Source organism: Rhinopithecus bieti, unplaced genomic scaffold (assembly GCF_001698545.2).
Source record: "Rhinopithecus bieti isolate Rb0 unplaced genomic scaffold, ASM169854v2 scaffold_68244, whole genome shotgun sequence".
In the NCBI taxonomy this organism is placed as follows: domain Eukaryota; kingdom Metazoa; phylum Chordata; class Mammalia; order Primates; family Cercopithecidae; genus Rhinopithecus; species Rhinopithecus bieti.
The window spans coordinates 906,500-927,782 of NW_016825829.1; the positions used below are offsets into that span (position 1 = coordinate 906,500).

At 61.1% G+C, this 21,283-nt stretch overlaps 1 protein-coding gene across 4 annotated transcripts in view; it reads right to left on the bottom strand.

Moving 5' to 3' along the window:
* The window catches only part of SH3BP2 (SH3 domain binding protein 2), a 42,756-nt gene extending 21,479 nt beyond the window's left edge, over positions 1–21,277 (bottom strand). For 2 of the 4 annotated variants that reach the window (XM_017863130.1, XM_017863135.1), the window contains exon 1: positions 2,145–2,403. In XM_017863130.1, the coding sequence (XP_017718619.1) occupies positions 2,145–2,224 (80 nt within the window). In that variant the 5' untranslated portion in view covers positions 2,225–2,403. Of the gene's footprint in view, positions 1–2,144; positions 2,404–4,703; positions 4,755–21,195 lie in introns of those variants that run through there. The other 2 variants (XM_017863132.1, XM_017863131.1) reach the window with 2 other exon arrangements.
* Between the last annotated feature and the right edge of the window lie 6 nt (positions 21,278–21,283).

A 21,283-nucleotide genomic window follows, 5' to 3' on the forward strand; every position in this document is an offset into this window, starting at 1 on the left:
TCTGGAGACACATGGGCCAGCGTTGGGTGGCCAGAGCTGGTGGTGGCTGCTGGGCTCCATGAGCCCTTCCAGAAAGTATGTGATCTTTGCGTGTGTGCCCACATGGGGTATGCATTTGAGCTTGTATACTTGTGCGTGTCTGTGTGTGTGTGTGTGTGCACGTGCACATTAGGGAAGGCGGGGCACCTGGGATACACTCTCCAGGTCTCTGTTTCTGTGCTTTTCTCCCTACCTTCTCTCAAAGTTGCAATTGGTTCAGGTGACCCAAAGGCCTGAGGCTGCTGGTGTTGGGGGCAGAGCAGGCAGGTAAAAAGTGCTCAGTCCCACAGAGGCACCCCATCAGGTTCCACTTAACGTAGGCTCTGTGGCTCCCACCACCCTGGGGCCCCATAAGCCCTGAGGCGTGTGTGGTCATGGCCCGTGCAGGACCTCATGTGCGCTGTGTCTCTGCATACCCAGTTAATGTCACAGGTGGTGCACTCACACAGGACGTGCACATGAGCTGCACGGCTTGCTTGCACACGGGCGTGAGTCCCTGCATGAGAGCAGGGTGGGGGCTCTGGAAGGCTGGGCTCCTGCAGGATCATCCTGGCTGTGGTGAGGGAGCCAGCACCTCATGTGACCGTAGGGTCAAGGACTTACTGTTAGTGGTGACGAGGTTGGCCCCATTTGTGGGAGTCAGAGGGCAAATTGGGGCTGGGGAGCCAGCCCAAAGGGAGAAGATACCAGATCACCCTGTACACTTACTCACACACTCATATGCGCATGCTGTCACACTCACACATATACACTTAACACTCACACCATCCATACTCACATATACATGCACTCATTCTCCCACATGCCCACTCACTCATACGTTCTCATACACACTCATGCACTCACATGTCTACTCATACGTGCACACTGACACCCATATGTATACTAATATACACATTCATCACACTCACTCATGCACATGCAAACACTCATTTACACACACACAGCCTCCAAACACCAACAAGACCTGTCATGTGCAGTCTTCAGCATCTCAGTGTCCTGCAGCCTGCGTACAGAATCATCACCACCACTCCCAGTTGCCAGGGCCCAGTGCCAAGCTGCACCTCACACTCACTAAATCACCCAGGGTCCACCTGAGCTCAATACTTTACTTCTATTTTGCAGACCCGGGTATAGAGGCTGGGAGAGGATCAGGCCTTGTGCCAAGTGCACTGGGCACTCCCTGTGGACCAAGCTCTGTGCTTCTCAGCGATCGCCTCATCATCCAACACCTTGAGCTTCAAACCAGAGTCCTCCCTAAGTCACTGACGAAGAAACTTGGCCAAAGTCTCACAGCCAGTAAATGGTGGCTCATGCACCACCCCCGGCCCAGCACAGCCACTGGCCCAGCTTGGCACACAGTGGGTGGCCGGTGGCGGGGGTGGGATGCGCAGATGGGGCGGCTTCCACCGCGGAGCCCTGGCTGCCCTGCCTCCCCACAGCTGTCTGCTCTTCCCTTTCGGTTTCCCTCGTTTCCTTCCTCTTCCCAGAATCTTTCACTGTTAACATAATCAAAACCAAAAATTTCCCGTAAAGGCCTAGTAACCAGCTACGCCGGAGAAGCACTGCCGGCCAGGGGAAGGGTGGCACAGCCTGGGGTTCCTGAGCACAGCCCCAGCCCGGCAGTCCCTGAGGTCCCTGTGGGTCCTCCACAATGCACCAGGTTTCAGAGCATGGCACTCCCTAGGTGGGCAGCAAGGACCTTGTGCAGCTCTCTCTGTCCCCCACACACAACATGTGTGTACTTAGGACCCAAACACCAAGGCCACCCTGCAGGCTGTATCACAGGAAGTTCCCGGACCCGGGTCCCACCCCAGCAGGCTGGCCCCCGCCTCCCTATCGGCCGCGGGTGAGGGGTGTTCTTGCATCACATTCCCTCTCTGGGCTTCCCCTGTGCCTGTCCAGCTCAGGGGCCACTCAAGCCAGACAGAGACCACTCTCCTCAGAGCCTGTTGCCTTTTGCAGGCCCAGGGCCAGCTCGTGTGGGCCCCCATGGCCAGCCCCGAGGAAGGCTGTGGCTCTCACGTGGGGTCCTCTTACTGGTTCTTCAGGTGCTAGACCAGTGCTGCCTCCCGAGCCCCCAGTCCTGGGGCCACCCCACTGACCTGATGGTGCTGACCCAACACATGGCCCTCCGTCCTCGTGACCTGCTCGGGGCCGGTGTCCTGAGGCCCAGGGAGGCCATGCGGCTCAGGGGCCACCAGCCCAGGCAACCTGCATCTCCCAGACATGTGAGGCCTGACGCGCCTGGCTGCCCCACAGCTGTGCCTACAGCTCACTCCTGCTGCATCTGAGGCCTGTGGCCACCAGTGCTTCCTCCCCACCCGGGACTTCCTGTTCCCTGCTCCCTGGGCAGCACCAAGTAGCTGGCACTTCCTGCCTTCTGCCCCAGGAGGTCCTGAAAGTTGCCTGGGGCCCAGGGTTGCCCCTCATCCACAATCCGGGTTTTAGCCCCTACCTTCCACTGCTCTTGCCCTTCCATCCTGTAGTCAGAGATCAGGGCTCTCTGGCTCCAGCACAAGGCCATCTGCACCCTTGGGAGGAAGCTCCCTGCTGCCTCCCCCCACGGCCACCTCTGCATACTCAGCTTCTCCCTAGCAAACCATGAAACAACTCGCACCCTCGGTGTCAGGCCCACCACAGAGCAGCATTTACAGCACACACAGGGATGGTGTCACCTTACCAGCACGCTCCTGCCAGGGCAGCCACTGCCGCCTGCTCTGCCATCTGAGGCCACACAGAGAGCTGCTATGTCTTGCACCCGGTTCTGTGAATTTCAAGGTGGCCACCTCTGTGCCCTTTGACACCAAGGGACCGAGGGACTAGTCCTGGGCTCCGGCATTTCTCAATTCCCACCCCACCCTCAGTGTTTTCGTGTCCCCGCACCCACACCAGCTCTGCTAATATCTGGTTTGCTAGAAAGCACATGATGGCTGAGTGGCAAAGCACGCTCCCGTACTCACCGGCCCCTGTCCCAGGGCCTGCTCAGAGTTCCGCTCCTCCCAGGGCTGCTCTGCCCCCACCAAGCTCAATGCCCTGTCCAGGCCCAGAGCCCGGAAGCGGGGAATGGGGATTCTAGCCATTGGGTGCTGAGCGCCCTGCGTCTCCTCCCAGAACTTGCCCAGGGAAGACAGGATCCCTGGGCAGAGGCAGCTGAAGAAAGGGGCTTTCTGGGGCCCGGAACCACCCCCACAGCAGGATTTGAGGGTGACAGAGGCTACAGAGCACAGGGCCACAAAGTTGCAGGGGCCTCATCTTGCCCACCAGGCTTCCTAGGGCACGGCCCTCTGAATCCAGGCTCCCAACAAACCCCGGACCCCAGCCCCATAACCAGCTGTGCAGGTCCCAAGCTGTCCCACAGGCCTAAGTGTCAGGTCAAAAAGGGCAGCTCCTAGGCTAAGGAGCCTCCGTCTCCCCAGCTGTATCTGCAGCCCCAGCCCTACTGCCAAGGCCCCCCTAGAGGACCGTTTGGGCTCCAGACCTCCTGCTATCTCCTAGAGGGTGAGGAGTTGGGCTTTTAGGCCTGGGGCCTCCTTAGCATGGGCACAGCCCATGCACAGCCACCCTGGCATCCCCAGCTTGGGCCAGCCTCAGTCCCCTCAGGTGGCCAAGGGCAGACTACACCTTCAGCAGAAGGCTCGCCACAGCAGACAGACAGAGGGCAGCGAGGGGGGCACGGACAGAGTGGGGTCTCTTCCCATTCTCCTTCCTCCTTGCAGCAGGGTTGAGATCAAACAGCAGGTGAGGAACCCCTGGGCCACAGCCCAGCCTGGACGATGAGGCAGGCAGTTCTCAAAGTCAGGGCTGCAGGGTCCAGAGGACAGGCCGGGCCCTGTGGGTGCTGGACTGGGGAACGCCTCCCAGAGGAGGGGCCCAGCTTTGATGGAGGAGGAAGAGTTTGCTGGAAGGGGACAGGGTGAGGGAGCCACAGGAGGAAGGGGCTTGGGGTGAGCAACCCCAGGGTTGGGAGGAATCCACAGGCAGTGAGGCGGCCAGCGCACAGCTTCGGGGATGACAACCCGTGAGGATAAGAAGCCAGAGGCAGCGAGCGCTCAGGAACACGCCACCCCTCGCTGGACAGGCAAAGCAAGAGCGAACAAGGCCTGAGCTGGGGGCAGGAGCCAGGCTCGCCCCTGCCCTTGCTCCGCCAAAAGCCCCACACTCATAAACTCAGCAGAGGCGGAAGCGAGCAAAAGGCCCACCCCATCCTGGCCCAGGCCCATCCCCCTGCAACCCTGGTTCAGTGCTGTGATGCTACAGGGGGCTGCTACAGAAGGAAGCTGGAGCTGAGAGTCCTGGGCTGCGGGGTGACCTCTGCAGACCCCTCCTCTCTGGGCCTCAGCTTCTCCAATTGCTCTCTCACCTCCTCTTCATCCCTGTGGCCTACGACACTACCGTTCATATTCCTAAACACAGGCCATTCTCCCCTCCTCAACCATGGCCACTCCTTGACCTTTACCCTGTGCCGGTAACCGTGGAGATGACCCCACGCCTGCATCCAGGCAGGGGGTGTGTGCAGCGGGGCCTGGCTGGGGCCGCCTCACTGGGCAGCCCTGGTGTCCCTCTCCATCCTTGCCAAGTCGCAGGTGCTCCCCTGCCCTGAGCTGGTGCCTCAAACTGCCAGGCTTGAGGATTTCCCACCATGCCAGACACAGGGCACTTACCAGGATGAGTGGGAGCCAGCCGGCAGGGCAGGCAGAGGGCCAAGGGTCAGCCTGAAAAAAAAGAGGGAGTGTTCACTGGGTTCTGGAGGCCTTCAGCCCACTCAGGAGTAAGGCAAACACCCAGCACAGTGCTGGCACTGCCCTGGCACCTCCTGCCTCACAGCACCTGCCTCATCTCAAGGCTCACAGCCCAAGAGGACAGTCCTGTTGCCATCTGCATCTCTGGGGTTCAGAGAGGAAGCTAGGGAACAGTGGCATGGGGACTGGCACCCAGGGACCCTGTACCCAGCCTGGTGCCTGCTTGCCACCTTCAGGAGAGGCTCAGGTGCTGAACACGTCAAGGAGGGTCTGCTGAGCTCAAGGAGGGCACTGAGCCCAGGGGAGGGAGGGAGGGCACTGAGCCTGGGGAAAGTGGACACTGAGCCCAGGGGAGGGAGGGAGGGAGGGCACTGAGCCTGGGGAAGGTGGGCACCCCATAGAGGAAAATCTCAAGCTCTCAAAATAAGATGTTTTGCATCAGCCCCTCCCATAGGGCCTGGGTCCACTCTGCAGCCAGCCCTAGGACCCTCCTAGACTCTCCCCAGCCAGAAGCCCCTTCCCTCCTTGCCCCATTCTGATTGCTGTCCTGTGATGTGGGACCGGGAGGATTCCCGGGAACTCGGACTGGGCACTACCCAACTGGGGCAGAGGGAGATGGCACCCTAGAAAGCAGGACTGTGCCTGGGGTCACATGGTGCAGTGGGCTGAACGGTGGCCCCCAAAAGCTTTGTCCACATCCTAATCCCCAGACCCTGTGAACACCTTATTTGGAAAAAGGATCTTAGATGTAATTAAGTTAAGCAGCACATCCTGGATTGACCAGGTGGGCCCTAAACCCAATGGCAACCGTCCTGTAAGAGATGGAGTAGGAGAAGACGCCTGGGAAGGACCGTGTAAGGATGGAAAAGAGGCTGGAGGGATGTGGCCACATGCCAAGGGCACCAAGGATCGCCAGCCGCCAGCAGAAGCTGGGTGGGGAGGAAGGGGCTTCCCCAGAGCCACCGGGGCAAGGTGGCCCTGTAGACCCCTCAGCTTTGGACTTCTGGCCTCCGGAACCGTGAGCGAGCACATTTCTGTTGTTTTCAGGCCCCTCGTGTGTGGAGCTTTGTTAGGGCAGTCCAGGAAATGAATCCACATGGAGACTCACCTGAGTCCTTCCCCAGGATGACCTGCAGACTCCACTTAGTCTGTCCCCAGTGTGGGTGAGCCTGTCAGGGAGAGGCAGGCTCCACAAGGCTGTGACCAGCTGGACGGGCACTGCTGAGCTCGCCTCCGCGGATGCCCACAGCCTCCTGAAGGCTAGGCTCTCCACCTCCCCCGCTCCTGCACACAGGGTCCACCAGCCTCACCTGCCACACCTGACCCACCCCCACCAGACTTGCTGACCCCACCTCCTGGCCTCATGTTCACCCCTTTGGCCTGACCTTCCTTGGCTCAGGCCGCATCCACCACGGTGCAGCGGCAACATTGGCTCCCTGTCCAAGTGGATGGGGTGCAGCGCCTGCTTTCCCTTCCTGCCCTGGGCCCCCGACACTGGACCTGCCATGCACTTGCCCCATCTTGGTACCTGCAGTCACCTCCACATGGAAATCAAATGCTCCCTCATCCTCTGAGGACGGAACCATCTAGAACCTTGCCCCCTTCTCTGAAATCTCCAAGTCAATGGCACAGTTCTGCCACCAGCATCACCCCATGTGTCCCTGGCACTCCCCACAGGTCCAAGTCCCACTGAATCCCCAAGGCCCAGGTGGGCACCTGGCCCATGGCAGGACCCAAAAGGACAGACAGACAAACAGATGAGTTCACTGTCATGTCCACACCTGAAGCCAGACCCTAGCGAGGTTGTAACCAGTACGTGCTTCAGAGCTCAGAGTGAAGAAACTGTGACTTAGTGCTAATCGGACTCTCAGTGCGAGAGGTTTTCAAAGAACTGGTGTGCAGCACGGCCACAGCTGAGGCCCTCCCACACCCCTGGACCTCTGCCCAGTGAGACAAGCCGCCGGCCAGCCCTGGGCACGCACGTGAGGCTGCTCACTGCAAAACAGAGAAAGCCTGGTGCATTGGAGTTAGTAGTGCTCCCAGAAGACACAGTGTGATCGGGGCTCAGAGGCCCCAGGGGCTTTGCAGAGCGGTGCAGTGTGGAGGCAGAGTCAGGCCACTCCTGTGTGCGACGGACAGAGGGAATTAAGAAAAGCGCAGACAAGGGCCCCGTAGGCACGGCTGCCTGCATGGCACCTGGGCTTCAGAGGGCAAGGCCGAGCTGTTGGTGGATGCTTGGCCCTCAAGCTCTGTCCTCAGAGGGAAGCTGCAATGTTCTCACATCCCCGAATGCCCCACTGGGCCTTCCTCTCCCAGGCCTGGTGTCTCTGTCCCCAGCAAGGGTTCTTGAGATGGGCATGGGAGTCAGGACTGCCCAGGGGCCTCCACACCTGGGAGAGGGCTGCCCTAGGCGGAGCTTTGGCCTGGCCAGGCAGGGACAGCACAGTGGCTGGAGGCAGGAGGCCAGGGCGGGTTCCAGGCCGAGGGTGGTGAGGCTGCGGTGAGGGTGAGGTGGGGCTGGGGACAGTGAGGTGAGGCGAGGCGAGGTGGGTCTGGGGGAAGTCATGGCTGGCGCTGCTGCTCCCCTGGAGCCACTCTCCGGTCTCAAACCACAAGCAGCAGAGGTGGTTCAGGATTCACACTTCAGTTCTTCACAAACACTGATGAGTTTCCACCTTTTAATCACTTGAGAAAAAATTCTCCAGAGTCCTGATGTGTGAGGTGGGCGGGGTCCACCACCCCGAGCTCCTGACTCCCACCCAGGGCTGGGGCCCACCTCCTCCCCGCCCTGCCTCGCCTCTCCTGGCCTGAAGGGGTTCACTGTCCCCCACTGCAGCCAGCCTGGGCACCCTTTGCCCCAGCCCTGCAGGGTCCTGAGGGCGGCAGTCCTACTGCACCCAGTGGCTCTCGCCCAAGAGGGCCACTCCACGCATGTGACCTTGGCAGGCAGAATAGAGCCGTGGTCAGCCTGCAGGCTTTGGTGGGAACAAGCCTGGTGCAGTCCCCTCCTCCTGGCCTTGTGGCCCACTCTCAGCCTCAGTTTCCTCACCTGAGCAGTGGGGGTGGGGCAGCTGGCTGCTGGGCTCGCTCTGGCATCAAGGGAAGGGAGGAACCGCCCTGCTCGCGTCCGGCTGCGCCTTCCCTTTGTGCCTGCGGGCCTGGCCTCCAGAACACGCATCTCCCTGCAGCCCTTGGCACGGACAGAGCCACATTCCCAGTGCCACACCCTTCCCTCTCTGAACCTTGGCAGCAGTGGTGCCCTCCACCTGGAACGCAACCCTCTCCAACTCCTCTGCCAAGCCCTTGCCCCCGGCCCCTCATCTAGACCACATTCCCCTGGGCTGGACCCCGACCCGCAGGCCCTGGCCCTTCTCCCACACAGACTCAGTCCAAGGCAGGGCCCCGCTCCTCAGAGAGGTGGCCCCACTCGGCACCCCTNTTGGCAGCAGTGGTGCCCTCCACCTGGAACGCAACCCTCTCCAACTCCTCTGCCAAGCCCTTGCCCCCGGCCCCTCATCTAGACCACATTCCCCTGGGCTGGACCCCGACCCGCAGGCCCTGGCCCTTCTCCCACACAGACTCAGTCCAAGGCAGGGCCCCCGCTCCTCAGAGAGGTGGCCCCCACTCGGCACCCCTGATGCTGTGGCATTTTCAGCGTGTCTGTTGTCTATCTGCCCCTCCCCTGACACTAGTTCTGTGGGGAGAGATCTCTGCATGTCCGTCCCCCATGCCCTTGGCGCCTGAACAGTGCCCAGCATGACGCTGGCACCAGGTGCCTCCTGTAGCATGAATAGACCTCGTTCGTCCACACCCCAGCTGGCTGGAACCCCTACTCTCCATGGGGCCTAGCTCACGGGCTCATGTGCTGAATTACACCATCTAGCCAGCCCCAGGCACCCCACTTCTTCCATCTTGGGGGACCCCTGGCTGTAGGAGGGGGGCACTCCAGGGGCTCTGCACCCACCAAGTGCAGCCTGGGCCCCCAGGGTGACCTCCCAGCCCCAGCATCCTCATCTACAGGCAAGAACAGCAGCATTCACTGAGCAGAGCAGCTGTGGCTGGGACACCCCACGCCCACACCAGCCTGGCTGCTGACCCTCCAGGCCCGGGGGGTGTGCTTAGGTGGGAAATCTGCCGGGCACCTTCCTCATCTAGAGGAAGCAGACGCAGAGAGCTCCCGCCAGCCAGACCCTCCTGGGACGCCTGGGACGCCTGGGCCACGGGCACAGTGGGTGTGAAGGTTGGGGGTGCTTCCCTGACCACAGTCACCTCTTGTGATAGGAAGGCTGGGACGCTGGACCAGGAGAGGGGCAGAGAGCCCCCAAGGAAATGTCCACTGTGTTCCGAGTGTGCCAGCTCTGTGCCCACTCATGCACTAGCTCCATGCCCGCTCCATCACCAACTACTTGTTTTGCTCTCCTGATTAGGACCTCAAGGCTGAGTGAGCTGCAACGCTCGACCACCCAGCCAGCGTGGCTAGTGTCACCCAGAGCCTGGGGCCACCTGGCCCATCCCTACCACACAGCCTGAGGGTGCCCCAAAAGCCTTATGGCCCTGGCAGGGCCCCAACAGACATTTCCTGCTGAGCCTGGGTCTGGGGTGGATAAGGAGAGGAGAAGCCCCAGGCCCACTCTCAGAAGGAAGCCCACCAACCTCAAGGACAGTGGGGGTGGGCCCTGGCCTCTGTGGAGGGCGCAGGGCTCTGGGCAAGAGGCCAGGGGACACGGGGTGGACCACGCCATGTGGGGTACAGGGAGGAAGCCACCATAGGGCCCAGCTCAGCAGGACAGGACGGCCTGGGGAAGCAGGGACTCCAGCCCACCCTTGAGGAGTTAGGAGCTGCTTCTGCTTTTTTGTTGTTGTTTTTTTTTTGTTTTGTTTTGTTTTGAAACGGAGTCTCGCTGTGTCGCCCAGGCTGGAGTGCAGTGGCCAGATCTCGGCTCACTGCAAGCTCCGCCTCCAGGGTTTACGCCATTCTCCTGCCTCAGCCTCCCGAGTAGCTGGGACTACAGGCGCCCGCCATCTCGCCTGGCTAGTTTTTTGTATTTTTTAGTAGAGACGGGGTTTCACCGGGTTAGCCAGGATGGTCTCGATCTCCTGACCTCGTGATCCGCCCATCTCGGCCTCCCAAAGTGCTGGGATTACAGGCTTGAGCCACCGCGCCCGGCCAGGAGCTGCTTCTGTTTTAAACTGATCCCAACAGCCCCCGGGAGGCTGGTTGGGAAGCTCTCCCAGGCCACAGCCCCCTTTTGGGTCCCGCTCGATGCCGCTAGTTCCCTTGAAGAAACAGTGGTCTGGTGCTCAGCCTGGAGAACACTCTGGCAAGGAAGCAGAGCCTCGGTCCTCAGTGTCCCAGGAGTAACTGGGCAGTCCCAGGAGCTGCTCGGTGCAGGACTCAGTGCTAAGGCTGCACAGAGGGCGGGGTCCACGCATCCACAGAGACTCGGATGAGGAACAGGAGCAGGCGGTGCCGCGACAGAAGGAGACCCCCAGTGAGTTGCAGTGGAACCCACCAGGCAGCTGAGGAAACCAAGAGCAGGAAACTGAGGCCAGAGAATGGTGGAAGGTAGCCCACCTATTCACTGGGCTTGGCTGGAGTCATGGTGGGGCTGGTCAGACGGACCCTGTCTCTCTTACACAGTGTCACTCCACTCGGCCTGGAGTCTCGTGATACTGGGCACAGGGGAAGCACTCAGGGCACTGGGCCTACAGGCAAATGCCACACCCTGCACCCGGGATCCAAGCTGCTGTTACCCTCTGCCTGGGCTCCCAATCTGCTGGGGAGGCAGCCACCTCTGACTCACATCCTTGTGACATCTGTTCCACCCAGACATGTTGACACATCCGCCAGCGTCCTAGGAGCAATCTTCCACATGAGTTAGCCAAGCATGGGATTACATAGAGAGTGTCTCAGACAGAGCACAGCTTGTGCAAAGGCCCTGGGGTTGCAGGTAAGAGAAGGCACACACCTTCAGACATGAGAGACAGAGATGGGTCCCAGTTAGAATTGCCAGTCCAGGCCACATGCCCAGGTGAGGCAGATAGCGTCTCACACCTTCCCTGGGCTGAGCTCCTGGGCACCGTTCATGCCTGGGCTCCAGTCCCAGCCTTGCTCCCTTAAGCTGGAGGCTGGCGGCAAGTCACTTCACTCCCTGAGCCTTGCTTCCTCCTCCCGCTCTGCGCTTATTAGCAACAGGACTCTGAGGACCAAACCAGACCACTCCCAAGGCCATAGGCACTTGGCCCAGCACTGGGTCCCTAGGCCCTGGAAGTGGAGAGCACCCTGCTTATCCCAGATCCCAGCACCATGGTGAGGTGACAAGGGAACAGAGTGGGGATTCCGAGGCCATGGGGCTCGTGCTGGGGCAGGATGCAGTAGGGGCACCAGAGAAACCCAGCCCCACTACTCCTGCCCAGAGCCAACGGGAGAGGTCAGGAGCCACCACGACGGGCACCCTGTGTGGCACCTGTGTAAGCCCTACAAGGTAGGCCTTGGGACCTGTAGCAGTAAGTGGCCTGAGCCTCCTGCATCATCTGTCCCTTTTACTCATCACTGTGGTACTTTTTGTACCATGGTGGCCTTGGTGGCCTCCCTCGGACCACAGGAAACCATGAAGCTTCCGCACACACCTCGGGCTCAGCACAGGCACTTGACGGCATTTCATCTGGACAAGCTCCTGGGCCGGGGAAAAGGACACTGGGGCCCAGGCTCGGCCCCCATCACGGCTCCTCTGTGTACCGCTGGGGGTCCTCGGGCCCCTCGCTTACCCAGGAACCCCGTCACCATCTGTCAGCGGGTGCCACAGGCTGAGACCCACCAAGGCTGAGTCAGCACAACAGGGTCCCTTCCCTCTGTCCACTTATTTCAGCAGTGGAGGGTCATGTCTTTCTGCTGTCTTAATGCATTCGCTGTGATCCCTTTTCCCTAACGTTGCGTGTGTGTGTGTGTGTGTGTGTGTGTGTGTGTGTATTTTTTGAGACAGAGTCTCACTTTGGTGCCCAGGCTACAATGCAGTGGCACGATCTTGGATCATTGCAATCTCTGTCTCCTCAGTTCAAGCACTTCTCCTGACTCAGCCTCCTATAGCTGGGATTACAGGCTCATACCACCTTACCTGGCTAATTTTGTATTTTTAGTAGAGACAGGGTTTCACTATGTTGGCCAGGCTGGTCTTGAACTCCTGACCTCAGGTGATCTGCCCGCCTCAGCCTCCCAAAGTGCTGGGATTACAAGTGTGAGTCACTGTGCCCGGCCCCTTTTTTTTGAGATAGGGTCTCACTCTGTCACTCAGGCTGGAGTGCAGTGGCACAATCTTTGCTAACTCCAACCTCTGCCTCCCAGGTTCAGGTGATTCTGCTGCCTCAGCCTCCCGAGTAGCTGGGATTACAAGCATGTGCCAACACGCCTGGCTCATTTTTGTATTTTTGGTAGAGCCAGGGTTTCACCATGTTGGTCAGGCTGGTCTTGAACTCCTGACCTCAAGTGATCCGCCCACCTTGGCCTCCCAAAGTGCTGGGATTACAGGCGTGAACCACCACGCCTGGCTAATATTTTTAAACTGTTTTCAAACATGGGTTTTTTCTTGGATGTTGTTAGTTTTTACTCTCTGGGTTTATTATTTTATCCCCTCACCTTCTGCTTCTTGTCACTTTTTATTCCTTAGTAAATTTTAGGTTGGCCTCAGGAGGTTTCCCGTCTAGGCTGGGTCTTGTCCTTGCACTGACTTCCTCCTGGGGCCACTCACAGGCCAGCATAGGTGGGCTCAAGGTGACAGGCCAGCCCCTCTGCTGGGGCTGCGGCAGACGGTGGGGGTGGGAGAGCAGGCCACAGCCACTCCTAGGCTGGGGTCTCTGACTGGATAGGGGCAGGGAGATGCCGGCAGACCCAGGAGCCAGAGGGAGGCCACACGAAAAGGTGTTGACAGTGGGGCGAAAAGAAGAAGGAGTGAGCCAGACCCCGGGTTGGGGAACTGAGAGCTGTGTGTTCCTCCTCAGCCTGGGAACCCCAGAGCCTCGGGGCCTGGGCAGGGGACGGGATGACTCATGCCCGCTGGCTCCTGTCCTCACCCTCAGCATGGCCCAGAGGGGGCCTGGGTGACCTGAACATTCCTAGGGCCCTCACAATGCTCCACTGTTCAGAGGCCCAGTGAGGACAAGGGTCTGGCGGTGGGCCCGGGCTGCCGGGAAAGGAGCCCAGCCCCCAGCCTCTCCCGCAGGCTCCCTGCACCCCTGCAGTCTGGCCCCGGTCAAGACAGGCAGGGGTGGGGTCCGGATCAGGGTCTCCTCCTCTCCTTCTCTCCGCCCCCAACCACGCAACTGTCCTGCCTCCTTCCCAAGGCAAGGCCGCCCACAACCCAGCCCCTTCCTCCCTCGGAGCCAGCCTGTCACAGCCTTTCTGCTGCAGCCTCAGCAGAAGTGGCTCTCAAAGACAGCCCTGCTCAGCCCCAGGGTTCAAGGCCACCCAGTGCCGGACACCTCTCAGGCTGTTCCACGAGTTCCTCGTGCCATTCCCCACCTGCAAACTCCTGCCTGGCCTTCTGCCCCAAGACACCCCCAATACCCCTACAGCTCCCTGGGGATGGCGCTCCAGGCCAGGTGCTTCCTCAGAGGAGTGGATGGCTCTAGTCAGGGACCCCACCCACCACAGCCCTAGACCCACGGGAGCCCCGAGGCCTGAGCTCTCCTGTCTGCCCAGCCTCCCTGCACCCACCCCTGGCACAGGGGCCCAAGAAAGCCTCCCCAGAGACTGCAGGCGAAGTGCCACCTGGCCCGTCATCAGCCCAGTGTGGGGGTCACAGGACAAGCACCTTCATTTAATGCTCGGGTAGCTGTAAGACTCTGGAGGTAGGGGTGCTTCTGGTGTCAGCAGAGCCTGTAAGCAAGCCCCCCAGTGTCTGCCCCTAAGGCCTCCTCCTGGATGGGGAGCAGCCACGGGGCAGGCTCAGGCAGCTCAGGCAGAGGCAGGCTGCACCGGGCAGGGAGGTGGCACAGCCCAGTGGACACTGTGGGGACACAGCCTCAGGAGTGACTTGGGGATGCCCTTTCCCTCCCCAGGGAGGCAGCACTGGACCATGCCACTGTCTGCCAAAAAAACCAGCCAAGGAGGAGGGAGACTGAGCCGGGCACAGTCAGTACCACCAGGGCCAATGCCACCCCAATCTCACCAGTCTGCTTCTCCCTCCCCTGTCATCCCCAGTAGCCCCTGTGCAGGGGTCACTGACCCCAACCTGGTCACGTCAACCTCCTCCACTCCCACCCAGCCTTCCGCAGCCTCCATGAACCCACTTCTCTCTGTGGCAGCCCCCACCCTTCCCCAGACCCCGCCCAAGCTCCTCATGGTCTTCTTGTGGCTACTGCTTGGAGGGTGTGTTCGGCGGTGGTCTCCAGACCCCAGAGTAAGCTTGAAAACATAAGCCAGCCCCTGCTGGAAACCCTGCCAGGCCCTTGGGCCCCACCTCTCTGTTCCCTCTCCCTTTTCCAAACCAGGGTGTCTTTCACACAGCCCGAGCCCTCAGCCTGGCCCCTCCTCCTGCTCTCACCTCAAGGAGGCCCCCCAGGGGGATCCATGAGGCGCCCCTGGCATCTTTGGTGCTGCCTTTTCCCAGCTTCGTGCTGGAAGGGCCAGGACCCTGCCTGCAGCAAGGGCGACTCTGGGTAGGTCTTCAAGGGGGCCTGGCTGCCAAGTGGGTCCCCCCCTGCTTCTCAGGACCCCAGCCCTGGAACAGCTTCCCCCTTGGTGCCAGCTGGCAGGAACCCTGGCATGAGGCAGGGCCCGCTAGATCCTCTGCAGAGGTGGGGGGTTGGGGGTCCTTTCTCAATCTTCTTCCTTCCCCAGCAGCTTCCTGCCCCAGAGGCAGGCACAGCCACTCCAACCACAAAACTTCACCCTCCTGGTCACATCTTCAAGAAAATGGGAAGATTGAGCTCAGAAAGCCCCTGCCCCAAGTAGCAAATCTTCCTGAAACCAGCACCCAGGACCCCAGGACAGTCCAGGGCTCAGAGGTGGCCACTGCCCCTCCCTCCACTTTACACACCCAGGGCCCCATCCCACATCATTAAGCAGCTGCAACCCAGGGTCTGAAGCTGAGCGAGGTCCAGTCACAGTGAGGGTCCCGACGGGAAGGCATTTCAGAGATTCCAGCCCCCTCCAGGGTCCCGTCTGGAAGCAGCTCCTCCGGAGGGGAGGAAGCTACCGGTGGGGACAGGCAGCCAGCAGGGGTACAGCAGGAACAAAGTCCTGAGGCAGGGCGGGTATGGGTGGCGGGTGGAGGCTGAGGCTGGACCCCTGAGCGCCATTAGTCCTGGTCAGCCCGGAGGCCTTGATGACCTGACGCCGGCTTTGGAGACCCCGAAGCACCGTGCTGCGTGGAGCTCCTGGGGGGCCACTCCCACACATCCTGCCCCAGCAGCTGGGTGGGCACCCCTCACCCTCATGCATCCCATGAGGTTGCACTTCCTGTCCCTGCCCTGCCCAGAGAGGGTGGAGGATGCCCAGGTCACACGGCCTGGCCTGGTGGAGCCCCCTGAGCCACCCAGCACCTATGTTCCTAGAGGTCTCAGCCTGGGAACGCCTGAGGCCACAGGAGGTGATGGCAACAGGAAGTCACTCCCCCCTGCTGGGGGATGCAGCCTCGTCATCTTCCCCTCTGCCCTGGTCAAACTCACCCTGCTCACCACTGATCTGCCTGCCAGGCCAGGCCCCAACACTATCTGCCCAGCCATCAGCGGGCCGCCCGGGGCAGCGCCAGTCACTCGCCCCACTGGAAAGGGGCTTCCCTTTCTGGCCTCAAGTAGGAGGAGAGGAAGCAGCTGGGGTCGGGTCAGGGAGGGGCGTTTCCGAGAGAGATGAGTGCTGAGTTTCCTGGCCTGCCTCCCCTGGCTCCGAGCCTGGTCTCCACGTAGGGCTGTGTCCCCCCACCTGCCACTCAGGGCTCCCAGGCCAGCTTTTCTGGGTATTTCCCCATCGCCCTCCAAACAGTGACAAATTCGGCCTTTTTCTTGGACCTGCCTCAGGTACCAGCTCTTCAGGACTCCAAGCCCTAGGTGGCACAGGGAGGCCAGGCTAACTCCAACGTTGTGCCAACACACATGTTCAGGAAGAGCAGCTACGAAGAAAGAAAGCACTTTCGTTTAGGGAGAGGACAGGGTACCCGACTCGGCTTGGCGGCTCCTTCCTCACCAGGCCTTGGTCCCCCTATCTACCGCTACCAGGGCCACCGAGACCAGGCCCAGGAGTAGCTGGGTCCCTGCTGCCAGGTGGCAGGCAGCGGTGGCTGTCACAGTGCAGCCCACAGGGGGAAGGGAGGAGGCTCTGATGGAAACCTGAAGAGTTTCGTGGGAGGCCAAAGCACAACAGTCTGCTATTATCTGATTGAAAACTCCACCAACTGGGCAGCAGCTGCCAGGCTAACTGGCACATTAGGCTCCGATGCTCAGTAGAGAGTTAAACACAGGTGGGAATAGTGACAAGCCAACTTCAAAGAGCCTGGCACAGCCCGCCCACTGCCCGTGCCACTTCCCTGCCTGGGAGTGGGAGGCTGGGAGAGCCCACACTCCCCTCACCCTTCCTCTGGGACAGCCCCACGTGGGCACCACCAGGGCATGGGCACTCAGGCGCCCCTGAGTCTTCCTGAGTTCCCAGGCAGGAGGGGCAGGCGAACAGGTCACCATGGATGGGTCAACATGCATGGTGGCCATAGACCAGGCTGAGGGCTCAGGAAGGCACCCAGCTCAGGGTGGAGTTGGGGGTGGCCAAGGGGGGTACCCTGAGCACCAAGCAGGACAGACACTTATGTCTTCAGTTGAAATTACTTATAAGGGAGAGAGTGGCAAGGTGGGCCAGGCAGGACAGCTGCTACCCATGGGCACCTGCCAGCGCTCCTGCCCTCTCATCTGTGGCCTATCTGCTCTGGCAGCGGGTGACCAGCCCAGGGCCCAGTACACAGGCACCCAGCATGGCATGAGCGGGGCCCGGGGCTGGGCAGCAGACTTCTGAAGGAGGTCCACCATGGCCCCAGAGGCAGAGGCCAGGCTGGGTGTCAAAGGCGTGCCACTGCCCCAGACTCCCAAGGCTGAGACAAAGCCAAGGACCTCCCAGCATTCCCAGCTCCCAGACTGGCCCCTGACCCCTTCCCACCTTGTCCAGGGGCAGCCAGCGGCAAGGGCCCACCCCTATGCCTGGCTCGGGACAATGGGCAGGGCTGCAGGAGCAGCCCAGGGCATGGGGACCCAGGGCCCTCAAATGCCACAGAAGAGCATCACTAGATTACAACACCCCTGGATTGAGGCTAAAGGAACTCCCCCAAACGTAGCTGCCCATCTGCGCAGGGTCAAGGGCAGGGAGGCCCTAGCTGGTGCCTGGGGATCTGGCCTCCCATGAGTTAGACCTACTTTCACCCCATTTCACAAGGAGGAAGCTGAAGCCGTTAGACGAAGCCTGCTCTGAGTCCAGACCTCAGCTCCCCTCTGGTGCCTGGGAGAAGCTCTGTGCCGCCTCCCTCGGCCCCTGCCTCGCTGTCTCGGCCCCGTGTGCATGGCACGCACACTGCCTACTTGAGGCTGTTGTTGCCTGTCAGCCCAGCAGACCCTGGGGCAGGGACCTGGCCTCCCTCTGCAGGCTTGAGCAGACAAGCACCGCGCACCCCACCCAGCTGCCTGGAGCAGGCTCAGCAGGCATGCAGTAAACATCTGATTCACAAGGAAGCACAGGGCACTTCTTGGAATCAGCTCGGCTACAGGGATGGGGGTATGGAGACCACGAGGGTGCTGTGCCAACCCCTCGGGGCTGCTCTGATCTCCCCAGGCCACTGATCCAGGTGGCCGAGCCCACATTCTTCCCAGAGGCCAGCTGGCAAAGATGGACCAGATGTGACTGGAATCCATGAAGAAAGGGCCAGTCCCCTCTGGGTGTTGGGGCCAGCAGTTCCAGCACGATCTGTGATCGGGGGCCAGGCCAAGCAGGGCTTGACCACTCTCATGGCCTTGAAAGTTACAGAGCCTGGGGAAAAGAGAGGAGGTTGGGGGAGGGCACCTTTCTCCCCTCCTGGGAGCCTGCACCATCTCGAGCTCCTCACCCTGAACTCCTGTCTGACCCAGGTCTCCACCCGCCCCAAACCTGGGCACACGCTTCTCCAGCATCACCCTTGAAGGACGAGTGTCGTCAGGGGCCCGGCACAGAACCCAAATCCAGCAGCATGGCCCAGAGCCAGGGACTTCTGTCATCCCATTCTGCAGAATAGGAAACTGAGGGTCAGGAAGTACAGTTCACCTGCAAGGCTCAGTCTCCTGGCTCGTGGCCGAGAGGCAGTCCCTTGCTCTTGGAACCATCCTGTCTGCCTCCCGTGCACAGGTCAAGGGGTGGTGGGGAGGGTTCCAGTGCCCCAGGGAGGGGGACCAGCCAGTGAGCCCGAAGTGCTCCCTACCACCCCCTCTTGGACTTAGGCAACCCACACATGGGACTGTGTCCAGCCCCGGGTGTCCGGACAGGGCCACCAGAAGAATGCAGAGGCCTTCTGGGGAGGAGCCGCCTATCCTGGAGGAAGGATTCCAGGATGTGCATGGCCCCTTCTCCTTGCCTCCCAGGCCCCTCCATGCCCTCACCACACCTGGCATGCATAGGCCACTCCCGTCAAACTGGTCTGCCACCCTTCCCACCGCCCGCCTTTGGCTCACACTGTCTGTACCTGCATGGCTGCCCGCCCGGCTCAGATCTCTCATCCTGATGGCACACCCTGTATTCATTGGCCCAAGGGGTGGGAGCCACACCACTGCACCTGGGGTAGGACAGCTCTCACCTTGTGGCAAATTCCTTGTCTTTTTCCTGCCAGCCTGCCCTTGTCCTCACCCGCCCAGGTTGCACAGTGATGGCCAAGCCACCCGGTTATTAAAGAACTATATATTCGGCCAGGCGTGGTGGCTCACGCCTGTAATCCCAGCACTTTGGGAGGAGGGCAGATCAGAAGGTCAAGAGATCAAGACCATCTTGGCCAACATGGTGAAACCCCACCTCTACTAAAAATACAAATAAAATTAGCTGAGCATGGTGACGCATGCCTGTAGTCCCAGCTACTCGGGAGGCTGAGGCGGGAGAATCGCTTGAACCCAGGAGGTGGAGGTTGGACTACACGACGTTGAGTCTCCTTCACCCGCCGGCTGCAGAGATCCTCCTTCACAAAAAAAAAAAAAAAAAAAAAAAAAAGAACCATATACTCGTGCCCATGGCTTACAGAGGCCAGATAGTGAGGAGGGCAGAGCCTGCCACACATAGTCACTGACCTGGGGTGTCTCCACAAGGGAGCTTTTGAGGGCAGAACCCAGGAAGACCCAGGGGCTGCCCAACACTGGCCACTCCTGATGGACTTAGGCCTCTGCCTAATGTGGGCAGGAACCCAGGAGCCCTGACCTTTACCCAGGCCTCTCCAGGCCAGGCCCTGTCCCCACCCAAGCCAGGATATACAGCGGCCCTGAGGGCCAGGGAGAGCACCCACCCTCAGCGATCCACTCTCACTGAATACCAAGCACATGTCACCACCACCACCATCCCCCCACGGACACTCGTAGCCACCCACCAGGTACAAAGTGCTTCACAGCCCTCAGGTCATGGATGAGAAAATGGAGGCATGGCAGGGGGAAGCCTCCTGGCCAGGATCACACAGCTGGAAACTGGTGGCATTAGAGTTCACACCCAAGACCCCAGCTGAGTTTGCACCCTTCCTCCCTGCCCTTCAGGAACCCAGGCTGACCATCTCATCTCTCTGAGCCCCTGGACTTCCCGTCTGTGGGCCTGCTTGTGTGCGAGCGTCCCTGGGGGGGCGGGGTGGGGAGCTCGAGCTAACTCAGCACACTGCTTCCTCTGTCCATGTGGGCAGAAAGGGCCGAGGCAGGCCCAGAGCCTGCCCTCCCTCCGTCTGCCTCTCCAGGCCAGCCTCCTTGGTGGACTCCCCCATGACCCTGGAGGCCTGGGGACTCCCCGAAAGGCCAGGCCCCTGTCAGCACCCCTCTCACCAGATGGCTCTGGCTATCAGTTCCTAGATACGGCTGCCTATCTGTCTTCCACCTGCCTGCCCCTCCAGGGTGTGCCCAATGCTGGGCACAGGGTCAGGCAATCGGAGACTGGCGGGTGGCACGGAGAGGGTGTAGACAGAATCCTCATTCCCTTACATCCCTCGTCCCAGGCCTCCTGTCCCACCAGGAGTGGAAAGCTGGGAGTGGGGCCCTGAGGCTGGGCTCCAAGAGGACCCTTCCAGGGTGTCTACGTAAAGGACACAGTGGATGGAGTGGGAAGAACCAGGAGCAGGTGGAGCCCAGCCCCTCCTCTGGTCCCACAGGGCCTGAGTCAGTGAGGGCAGGGGCTTGCCCAGGCACATGGAGTTGGTGCAGGGCTGACCTGAACCCAGAGTCTTGCTTCGGTCAGGAGGAGGCCATCGGCCCTGCCTTCAGGCGGTTGTGGAAAGAATTTTACACATTTCATCACCGACCCATGTCACCTGCAGGGCCATACACGTGTCATCCAGGCAGGTTGTCCACCCCAGCAGCCCACATGGAGCACCCACCCCGGCCACAGCCAATTCGAAGGACTTAAGTGTGGTCACTAGACCAGGAGGCACAGCTGTTCCCAGTGTCAACAGACGAGCAAACTGAGGCACAGAGAGGGGACAGGAGGCGCTCACGGAGCACCAGCAGGAGGCTCCCCACAGCAGGGCTCAGGCCCTCAATGCCCCCAGGGAGCCCAGGCCCAGAGCAGCGGGAAAGTGCTGGGCTCCAGGGAGGCTGGCGCACAAGTGGAAGCGGCTGTCACCGCCCCCTAACTCCTCCAGTCCCTCTGCCATCCCTGAGATTCCCTGTTGCCCGTAAGAGTCGCAGACGCCCAGCTATCAGTCACTCACACTTCGGTGTGAATCAGCGCCAGTGGACGGCTTTTCTCGCCCTACGTGAAGCGCGGTCGCTGCAGAGGGAAGGAAGTTTGGATTCCGGGAAGGGCGGAGAGCAAGTGCCCGCCGCAGTCTTTGAGTCTTGTGGGGCAGGGTCGCCTAAAGGGGCCCGGCGGCGGGGCCAGAGGGGCGCGAGGGGTGCGAAACAGACGCATCGTACCGCCTCCCACCCCGAGCCTCCGGCAAGGGACACCCGGCCCCCACCCCGAAGCCGCGCTCCCTCGGGCAGTGCCCGCTGTGCCCAGGCTCCGTGCGTCCTTCGGCAACGACACGGAGGCCCCGGGGCCCAGGGCGGGGGGCCGCTGCGCACCCGGGACCCCCGAGACCCGCCGAGACCTGCCGGGACCCCGAGACTCCTCTGAGACCCCCGAGACCCGCCGAGACCCCCCAGACCGCCGAGACCTGCCGAGCCCCTTCCAGACGCCGAGACCATCCTCCCCGCGCGAGACCCCCGAGACCCGCCGAGAACCGCCGCCTAGGCTTACCCGCCGAGCGCTCTCCTGGCCCGCGGGCCCTGGGTCCAGGCGGCGGCTAGACTCGGCCGCCAGGCGCTCGCGCCCGCGGGGCCAGCCG